Source organism: Heterodontus francisci, chromosome 15 (assembly GCF_036365525.1).
Source record: "Heterodontus francisci isolate sHetFra1 chromosome 15, sHetFra1.hap1, whole genome shotgun sequence".
Lineage (NCBI taxonomy): Eukaryota > Metazoa > Chordata > Chondrichthyes > Heterodontiformes > Heterodontidae > Heterodontus > Heterodontus francisci.
In genome coordinates this window covers 4,069,515-4,080,234 of record NC_090385.1, presented here as the reverse complement: position 1 = coordinate 4,080,234, position 10,720 = coordinate 4,069,515, and the positions used below count along the sequence as shown (strand labels likewise).

General features: G+C 43.0%; 1 protein-coding gene across 1 annotated transcript; it reads left to right on the top strand.

Moving 5' to 3' along the window:
* The first annotated feature begins 6,876 nt into the window (after nucleotides 1-6,876).
* On the top strand, nucleotides 6,877-9,962 carry LOC137377827 (zinc finger protein ZIC 1-like). Its single transcript, XM_068047905.1, has 2 exons — nucleotides 6,877-7,834; nucleotides 8,929-9,962. The coding sequence occupies exons 1-2, from the start codon at nucleotides 6,877-6,879 to the stop codon at nucleotides 9,960-9,962; spliced, it is 1,992 nt and encodes a 663-aa protein (XP_067904006.1).
* Nucleotides 9,963-10,720: the final 758 nt, after the last annotated feature.

Genomic DNA, 10,720 nt, shown 5'->3' with positions numbered 1-10,720 from the left:
CTCTGAGTCAGCAGATGTGTGTTAGTAGATGTGTGTTAGTGGATGTGTGTTAGTGGATGTGTGTCAGTGTTCCTCTGAGTCAGCAGATGTGTGTTAGTGAATGTGTGTTAGTAGATGTGTGTTAGTGAATGTGTGTTAGTGGATGTGTGTCAGTGTTCCTCTGAGTCAGCAGATGTGTGTTAGTAGATGTGTGTTAGTGGATGTGTGTTAGTGGATGTGTGTCAGTGTTCCTCTGAGTCAGCAGAAGTGTGTTAGTGAATGTGTGTTAGTAGATGTGTGTTAGTGGATGTGTGTCAGTATTCCTCTGAGTCAGCAGAAGTGTGTTAGTGAATGTGTGTTAGTGAATGTGTGTTCGTGGATGTGTGTCAGTGTTCCTCTGAGTCAGCAGATGTGTGTTAGTGAATGTGTGTTAGTAGATGTGTGTCAGTGTTCCTCTGAGTCAGCAGATGTGTGTTAGTGAATGTGTGTTAGTGGATGTGTGTCAGTGTTCCTCTGAGTCAGTAGATGTGTGTTAGTGAATGTGTGTTAGTAGATGTGTGTCAGTGTTCCTCTGAGTCAGCAGATGTGTGTTAGTGAATGTGTGTTAGTGGATGTGTGTCAGTGTTCCTCTGAGTCAGCAGATGTGTGTTAGTGAATGTGTGTTAGTGGATGTGTGTTAGTGTTCCTCTGAGTCAGCAGATGTGTGTTAGTGAATGTGTGTTAGTGGATGTGTGTCAGTGTTCCTCTGAGTCAGTAGATGTGTGTTAGTGAATGTGTGTTAGTGGATGTGTGTCAGTGTTCCTCTGAGTCAGCAGATGTGTGTTAGTGAATGTGTGTTAGTGGATGTGTGTTAGTGTTCCTCTGAGTCAGCAGATGTGTGTTAGTGAATGTGTGTTAGTGGATGTGTGTCAGTGTTCCTCTGAGTCAGTAGATGTGTGTTAGTGAATGTGTGTTAGTGAATGTGTGTTCGTGGATGTGTGTCAGTCGATGTGTGTCAGTGTTCCTCTGAGTCAGCAGATGTGTGTTAGTGAATGTGTGTTAGTGGATGTGTGTCAGTGTTCCTCTGAGTCAGTAGATGTGTGTTAGTGAATGTGTGTTAGTAGATGTGTGTTCGTGGATGTGTGTCAGTGTTCCTCTGAGTCAGCAGATGTGTGTTAGTGAATGTGTGTTAGTAGATGTGTGTTAGTGGATGTGTGTTAGTGGATGTGTGTCAGTGTTCCTCTGAGTCAGCAGATGTGTGTTAGTGAATGTGTGTTAGTAGATGTGTGTTAGTGGATGTGTGTCAGTGTTCCTCTGAGTCAGTAGATGTGTGTTAGTGAATGTGTGTTAGTAGATGTGTGTTAGTGGATGTGTGTTAGTGTTCCTCTGAGTCAGCAGATGTGTGTTAGTGAATGTGTGTTAGTGGATGTGTGTTAGTGGATGTGTGTCAGTGTTCCTCTGAGTCAGCAGATGTGTGTTAGTGAATGTGTGTTAGTGGATGTGTGTTAGTGGATGTGTGTCAGTGTTCCTCTGAGTCAGCAGATGTGTGTTAGTGAATGTGTGTTAGTGGATGTGTGTTAGTGGATGTGTGTTAGTGGATGTGTGTCAGTGTTCCTCTGAGTCAGCAGATGTGTGTTCGTGAATGTGTGTTAGTGGATGTGTGTTAGTGGATGTGTGTCAGTGTTCCTCTGAGTCAGCAGATGTGTGTTAGTGGATGTGTGTTAGTGGATGTGTGTTAGTGGATGTGTGTCAGTGTTCCTCCGAGTCAGCAGATGTGTGTTAGTGAATGTGTGTTAGTGGATGTGTGTTAGTGGATGTGTGTTAGTGGATGTGTGTCAGTGTTCCTCTGAGTCAGCAGATGTGTGTTGGTGAATGTGTGTTAGTGGATGTGTGTCAGTGTTCTTCTGAGTCAGCAGATGTGTGTTAGTGGATGTGTGTCACTGGATGTGTGTCAGTGTTCCTCTGAGTCAGCGGATGTGTGTTAGTGGATGTGTGTTAGTGGATGTGTGTTAGTGGATGTGTGTCAGTGTTCCTCCGAGTCAGCAGATGTGTGTTAGTAGATGTGTGTTATGTGGATGTGTGTCAGTGTTCCTCTGAGTCAGCAGATGTGTGTCAGTGAATGTGTGTTAGTAGATGTGTGTTAGTGGATGTGTGTCAGTGTTCCTCTGAGTCAGCAGATGTGTGTTAGTGAATGTGTGTTAGTGGATGTGTGTTAGTAGATGTGTGTCAGTGTTCCTCTGAGTCAGCAGATGTGTGTTAGTGAATGTGTGTTAGTAGATGTGTGTCAGTGTTCCTCTGAGTCAGTAGATGTGTGTTAGTGGATGTGTCTTAGTGGATGTGTGTCAGTGTTCCTCTGAGTCAGCAGATGTGTGTTAGTGAATGTGTGTTAGTAGATGTGTGTTAGTGAATGTGTGTTAGTGGATGTGTGTCAGTGTTCCTCTGAGTCAGCAGATGTGTGTTAGTGAATGTGTGTTAATGGATGTGTGTCAGTGTTCCTCTGTGTCAGCAGATGTGTGTTATTGAATGTGTGTTAGTGGATGTGTGTCAGTGTTCCTCTGAGTCAGTAGATGTGTGTTAGTGAATGTGTGTTAGTGAATGTGTGTTCGTGGATGTGTGTCAGTGTTCCGCTGAGTCAGCAGATGTGTGTTAGTGAATGTGTGTTAGTAGATGTGTGTCAGTGTTCCTCTGAGTCAGCAGATGTGTGTTAGTGAATGTGTGTTAGTGGATGTGTGTCAGTGTTCCTCTGAGTCAGTAGATGTGTGTTAGTGAATGTGTGTTAGTGGATGTGTGTCAGTGTTCCGCTGAGTCAGTAGATGTGTGTTAGTGAATGTGTGTTAGTGAATGTATGTTCGTGGATGTGTGTCAGTGTTCCGCTGAGTCAGTAGATGTGTGTTAGTGAATGTGTGTTAGTGGATGTGCGTCAGTGTTCCTCTGAGTCAGCAGATGTGTGTTAGTGAATGTGTGTTAGTAGATGTGTGTCAGTGTTCCTCTGAGTCAGCAGATGTGTGTTAGTGAATGTGTGTTAGTAGATGTGTGTCAGTGTTCCTCTGAGTCAGCAGATGTGTGTTAGTGAATGTGTGTTAGTGGATGTATGTCAGTGTTCCTCTGAGTCAGCAGATGTGTGTTATTGAATGTGTGTTAGTGGATGTGTGTCAGTGTTCCTCTGAGTCAGCAGATGTGTGTTAGTGTTCCTCTGAGTCAGCAGATGTGTGTTAGTGAATGTGTGTTAGTGGATGTGTGTCAGTGTTCCTCTGAGTCAGCAGATGTGTGTTAGTAGATGTGTGTTAGTGGATGTGTGTTAGTGGATGTGTGTCAGTGTTCCTCTGAGTCAGCAGATGTGTGTTAGTGAATGTGTGTTAGTAGATGTGTGTTAGTGAATGTGTGTTAGTGGATGTATGTCAGTGTTCCTCTGAGTCAGCAGATGTGTGTTAGTCGATGTGTGTTAGTGGATGTGTGTTAGTGGATGTGTGTCAGTGTTCCTCTGAGTCAGCAGAAGTGTGTTAGTGAATGTGTGTTAGTAGATGTGTGTTAGTGGATGTGTGTCAGTATTCCTCTGAGTCAGCAGAAGTGTGTTAGTGAATGTGTGTTAGTGAATGTGTGTTTGTGGATGTGTGTCAGTGTTCCACTGAGTCAGCAGATGTGTGTTAGTGAATGTGTGTTAGTAGATGTGTGTCAGTGTTCCTCTGAGTCAGCAGATGTGTGTTAGTGAATGTGTGTTAGTGGATGTGTGTCAGTGTTCCTCTGAGTCAGTAGATGTGTGTTAGTGAATGTGTGTTAGTAGATGTGTGTCAGTGTTCCTCTGAGTCAGCAGATGTGTGTTAGTGAATGTGTGTTAGTGGATGTGTGTCAGTGTTCCTCTGAGTCAGCAGATGTGTGTTAGTGAATGTGTGTTAGTGGATGTGTGTTAGTGTTCCTCTGAGTCAGCAGATGTGTGTTAGTGAATGTGTGTTAGTGGATGTGTGTCAGTGTTCCTCTGAGTCAGTAGATGTGTGTTAGTGAATGTGTGTTAGTGGATGTGTGTCAGTGTTCCTCTGAGTCAGCAGATGTGTGTTAGTGAATGTGTGTTAGTGGATGTGTGTTAGTGTTCCTCTGAGTCAGCAGATGTGTGTTAGTGAATGTGTGTTAGTGGATGTGTGTCAGTGTTCCTCTGAGTCAGTAGATGTGTGTTAGTGAATGTGTGTTAGTGAATGTGTGTTCGTGGATGTGTGTCAGTCGATGTGTGTCAGTGTTCCTCTGAGTCAGCAGATGTGTGTTAGTGAATGTGTGTTAGTGGATGTGTGTCAGTGTTCCTCTGAGTCAGTAGATGTGTGTTAGTGAATGTGTGTTCGTGGATGTGTGTCAGTAGATGTGTGTCAGTGTTCCTCTGAGTCAGCAGATGTGTGTTAGTGAATGTGTGTTAGTGGATGTGTGTCAGTGTTCCTCTGAGTCAGCAGATGTGTGTTAGTAGATGTGTGTTAGTGGATGTGTGTTAGTGGATGTGTGTCAGTGTTCCTCTGAGTCAGCAGATGTGTGTTAGTGAATGTGTGTTAGTAGATGTGTGTTAGTGAATGTGTGTTCGTGGATGTGTGTCAGTGTTCCTCTGAGTCAGCAGATGTGTGTTAGTAGATGTGTGTTAGTGGATGTGTGTTAGTGGATGTGTGTCAGTGTTCCTCTGAGTCAGCAGAAGTGTGTTAGTGAATGTGTGTTAGTAGATGTGTGTTAGTGGATGTATGTCAGTATTCCTCTGAGTCAGCAGAAGTGTGTTAGTGAATGTGTGTTAGTGAATGTGTGTTCGTGGATGTGTGTCAGTGTTCCTCTGAGTCAGCAGATGTGTGTTAGTGAATGTGTGTTAGTGGATGTGTGTCAGTGTTCCTCTGAGTCAGCAGATGTGTGTTAGTGAATGTGTGTTAGTGGATGTGTGTCAGTGTTCCTCTGAGTCAGTAGATGTGTGTTAGTGAATGTGTGTTAGTAGATGTGTGTCAGTGTTCCTCTGAGTCAGCAGATGTGTGTTAGTAGATGTGTGTTAGTGGATGTGTGTTAGTGGATGTGTGTCAGTGTTTCTCTGAGTCAGCAGAAGTGTGTTAGTGAATGTGTGTTAGTAGATGTGTGTTAGTGGATGTGTGTCAGTATTCCTCTGAGTCAGCAGAAGTGTGTTAGTGAATGTGTGTTAGTGAATGTGTGTTCGTGGATGTGTGTCAGTGTTCCTCTGAGTCAGCAGATGTGTGTTAGTGAATGTGTGTTAGTGGATGTGTGTCAGTGTTCCTCTGAGTCAGTAGATGTGTGTTAGTGAATGTGTGTTAGTAGATGTGTATCAGTGTTCCTCTGAGTCAGCAGATGTGTGTTAGTGAATGTGTGTTAGTGGATGTGTGTCAGTGTTCCTCTGAGTCAGCAGATGTGTGTTAGTGAATGTGTGTTAGTGGATGTGTGTTAGTGTTCCTCTGAGTCAGCAGATGTGTGTTAGTGAATGTGTGTTAGTGGATGTGTGTCAGTGTTCCTCTGAGTCAGCAGATGTGTGTTAGTGAATGTGTGTTAGTGGATGTGTGTTAGTGGATGTGTGTCAGTGTTCCTCTGAGTCAGCAGATGTGTGTTAGTGAATGTGTGTTAGTGGATGTGTGTCAGTGTTCCTCTGAGTCAGCAGATGTGTGTTAGTGAATGTGTGTTGGTAGATGTGTGTTAGTGGATGTGTGTCAGTGTTCCTCTGAGTCAGCAGATGTGTGTTAGTGAATGTGTGTTAGTGGATGTGTGTCAGTGTTCCTCTGAGTCAGTAGATGTGTGTTAGTGAATGTGTGTTGGTGGATGTGTGTCAGTGTTCCTGAGTCAGCAGTTGTGTGTTAGTGAATGTGTGATAGTGAATGTGTGTGCCTTTGAGTTGGTACATGTGTGTCAGTGGGTGTTAGTAGATTTGTGTGTTAGTGAGTCTCTGTGACAGTAGATGTCTATGTCAGTGAGTCTCTGACAGTGAATGTGTGTCAGTAGACGTGTGTTAGTGGATTTGTGTCAGTAGATGTGTGTTAGTGGATTTGTGTCAGTAGACGTTTGATCTGATATGTCTGTGAAGGTCTTCAGATATCATTTATTGACGTCACGATCACTTTTTTGTGCTGATTATTTAGTACACGAGTCAATATGGAAGGAGCAATTATGAAACGTGGCAATGAGCAAAAGAAAAATGCTTGGGTGATTAAAAAGGAACATTAATTTTATCATTATAAAATTGTCAAGTCGTCTGTGGCTTAGTTATATGTTAATTTGGTGCTTTTAGATTTTGTTCCCCCCCCCCCCCCCCCTTTTTTTTACTACAGTCGCTGATTTACACAAAGTACCCAAATGGACCACAGTTCTTGTAGCTAATTAGATGACAGATATGAAGACCTGCTAAATTATTTTCAAGGACGGATATGTTTCACTTTCTATACAGTATCACACGATTTATGGCGCATTAATCTTTTTACTTAACTAAATGGCGCATCCAATATAACAAACCGTGCCGACAAAACAACGGATTTTCATGATGACGTTCAGTGTTGTTCAAAGCATTTTTTGCAATATTTTAGCGAGGAGTCACGCTGTGAGCGCATGCGTATCTTCCGAGCAAACTAGCTTCACGTCAGTCATTTAAAAAATCCCTCCAATCCCTCTCGCCCTTCATTTTAAAACAGCAGACCTTCCCGCTGTGCTTTTATAGCAGGACCCTGGTCTGTTTTGATGTCTTTGTACTACTAAGATTATGGGTATGATACAGAATAGCAGAATAAGATATGGAACAGAGAAGTCCCAAGCTTGTTCCAAATCTAGTTCCCAGTTCGGTTGTTAGGGAACAGTCGGGAGATCTATGCTTGGAGTCAGATTATAGTTGTTATGGACACTGGGACTTGTAGGCGAGTCCCAGCGCTGAGATTAGTGGATTTGACAAGATCTGATCACCATTCCAAACAGAACATGATGGCTCTGCCAAGATTCAGTGGCTATCCTCTCTCACATGTTTACCCTGGGGAGAGTAATACCGACCTCAGCGTGGGGCCGTCACCTTTGGCCGCAGAACACTTGGGGCACTCTCTAAAACTCAGCCCCTCGCACAATATATCATCAGAAAATCCCGAGAGCGCAGTCACGCCTTGTGTGAGCTACCCAGCTCCCTATCAATCCTATTCGGCCTTTAGTGGCCACAGCATAGGAGGCAGCAGCAATCTGCTCGCCAGGCGCGATTTCTCTGCAACCTCCATGCCTGGAATTTCGGATCAACTTTCTGCCACAAGTTCCCACCATGGCGTGTTTGTCTCCGCCTCAAGAAGATATCATGACCGTAGCAGCCACGCCGAAACTGGAGGCCACCCGTTCATTCCTGCTCTGCATGACCAGAGCTTTCGAGGTACCTCGTCCACTAGGGCTGTCAATGAACAGATCCCCCTGGATATACCAGGGGAGCTCATTGCCAGGTCACGCAACTATAACCAAGTGGCGGGTCCAAGAAGCGAGAATTACGTTGCATCTTTACTTCAAAGTTACAACCCGATTAATTTGAACGTGAGTTTATCTGGTCATGGCGGGACGGGCTCATTTTTTAGATACTTGAAGCAACCCATTAAGAGGGAGTTGATCTGCAAGTGGATTGACCAGGATCAAGCACCCAAGAATTCCTGCTCCAGAACATTTAGCAATATGCAGGAGTTAGTTGCCCACCTGACGGTGGAGCACATTGGAGGAGCTGAGCAACTGACTCACGTCTGTTACTGGGAGAACTGTCCAAGGGAAGGGAAGGCTTTCAAAGCCAAATACAAGCTGATAAACCACGTCAGAGTCCATACCGGAGAGAAGCCCTTCCCTTGCCCATTTCCTGGCTGTGAAAAAGTGTTCGCCAGATCAGAAAATCTGAAGATACACAAGAGGACTCACACAGGTCAGTCTGTTTGTTTCTTCTTCACTCGGAGTATTTTGTGGAGGTTTCTACTAACTTAGATCATTGTTTAACTTTCTTTCGCACAGTTGAGATAACTAATCCATTTGATATATATGAGTTTAAAAGGAATAACTTAAGGAATGAGAAACATGTCACCAGTGTTAGATGCCATGAAATTTAGTGCTAGATGTGATTAATACATGTTTTAAATTATACTACTGAATTATCACTAAAATCCACGATGTTCATGTAACGATAGCATATACAAACATCCCTTGGGCCTTAGTTAGATTATCATTTCTCGGGTTTAACGTAATGGATATTTTCATTGTGTAGTTGTTTTGTGAAAAGCTTGGTATAAAATTGTGTTTGAAGAGTCTGGAGTGCTAACAGCACATACATTTTTACAACATATGTACTTGATTATACATTAGTGAACTGCTGTTGCACCGTTAATTTCCCTCGTGTTTCCTATTTTCTGACTGTCACATTTTTGTCGCATACACTTTATGGAAAGATTCGTTCAAGATTACAGATCGACGAATCCGGACTATAAATAATATAAAGCTTATGTAAAGAGGGTGTAGTTTCTACATTGAAACATTTGGGTTATAACATCCGTTCAAATCAGAAAGATAAAATAATCAATCTCTATATATGTAAATCTGACTGAAATATTACTTGACGAGATTCAAATTTGTTTTGACGTATTCAGTACTGGTACAAGTAGCATACTGGAAAAGATGAATCCACTTGGGAATATCCACCTGTAAACTAAATAAAGCAGAGGCGAGTGTGTGAACATTGATGAATGAATCAATGGAGACTATGTATAAATCTATCACTATCTATCTATCTATCTATCTATCTATCTATCTATCTATCTATCTATCTGTCTCTATATCATCCATCTATATATATACATACATGTATATGATTATCTGAGTTATGTATATAGGTGAGGCGAGAATGGATTCTAATCCAAAGTTTCGATTTGAAGTAATTCTACTAAGGGTATTTAATGGTTTTATGGGTTAGGATAGCAATGCTTTATTGTCCTTCAGAATTATTTCAAATGTTTATTCTTCATTTAGGTGAAAAGCCTTTCAAGTGTGAATTCGAGGGTTGTGACAGAAGGTTTGCAAACAGCAGCGATCGGAAGAAACATTCCCATGTTCACACTAGTGACAAACCATATATCTGTAAAATTAAAGACTGTGAGAAATCTTACACGCACCCAAGCTCCCTTCGCAAACACATGAAATTGCACTGCAAACCGAGCCTCTCAATGAACTATGAGCGCGAAGCTTTTACTGGAATATCGTATTCTGACACAGAAAGTGACATTTCTTCAGGGGACCCTCTGTCAGTCAGGCTCAATACCTCACCCTGTCCGTTACACTGCAACCGTTCTGAGGATAAAGCCGCTCCACCGCCTGCGGGCAAGTTGGGTTCGTTGCTTTCTACTAGCCTTGAGGATGGGTTGGATCCGTCGACTACGACAAGAGCCAGCATTTCCTTACCTCCGTTACCCTCAGTCAGGGCCGAAGAGAGAATTGATCAGATACCAGCAGTTAGATCTGTTGCTCCCTCGGGCCAATTAGCTTCCAGTCGGCCTGAAGTTAGACTGGATCCTTCGTCTGGAACCAAACCCGGTGCCACTTTCAGCAGGTTGTCTTCAACCCTGTCCGAATTCAGCAATCAGTTGGCTTCAGCTCACTCTGACCTGAGAATAGATCCATTATCTTTAATACGACCGAGTGCCGCAACTGGTGCATTGTCTTCAACCTGGTCGGAAGGTAGAATGAACGTAATGCCTTTCAACAGATCCGAATTCAGAATGGATTCGGTATCATCCGTTCGACTGATCCCATCTCTCTCACACCGCTCTGAAGGTAGGGTGAATCCGTTACACGGAAATGGGCTCGGTACAACTTTGCGCCCATTACCTTCCAACAGATTCGGAGTCGAGCCGCACTCTCCCTCCTCCAGAACACATCCTACTCCTGGCGGTCTTTTGAACGCATGGTACACCTGTCAAAGGAGAAACAGTGACAACTTTGCAAGAACTCTGAGCCACGCCTGTCCCACTGGAGAAGAGCATGAGCAGAAGTATACAGAGAACTGAACTACTACATCAAGAGCTGTACTAACCTACCGAGAGCTGGACTGATTATTATACCAAGAGCTGGACTATTAAATATTCTGTTCAACAGAGTCTTGTCATGGCCAAGTGTGTTTTTACCACTGAATTGATGAATTCCAACAATACAACAATGTAAACATTGGCAGTTTACGTTTGGAAACAAAGGACACTGAAATTTTAACATAGGTGTAATTTAATGTCGCTGTAACTGCGTGGTGCATGTTCTACACTAGGTTTGGTCATTTGGATACAGGTCAATTCACTCTTAATTTATGTACAATATGTAAACTTGTATGAAACAATAAATGTGCGAATTAATGTGTTCGGAGAGTTTTTTAGGAATGAATGTTCAAATAATGCTGAAGTGTGTGTTCAGCTAGTTTGTGAGCGTTACTATCTAATCATGTTGCGGTGCGGTGAGAGGGCAAAGGGTTAAAGAAGGGCCTTAGCACCGAGTTCCAGGTGTCTCAGTATGTGTTGATGAGCCTCCCCCTCACAGAGCAACGATCCTGGCCGAGATTTCTGGCTCCCGCTACAAAATTAATTGATTCCAACTTCATCTCCTCTACCTGACTCATTAACATTAAGATCATTTTGTACCCGTGTGAATATATCAGTTCCATAACAGAACCATTTCCTGTGTCTGAAAATGCTGACGGTGAGTTTGTCTGCGATATGGAACATAGATGTGATGCTCAGTTTATTGAAAGCTTTATATGTTCGTTTGTATTAGGACAGTA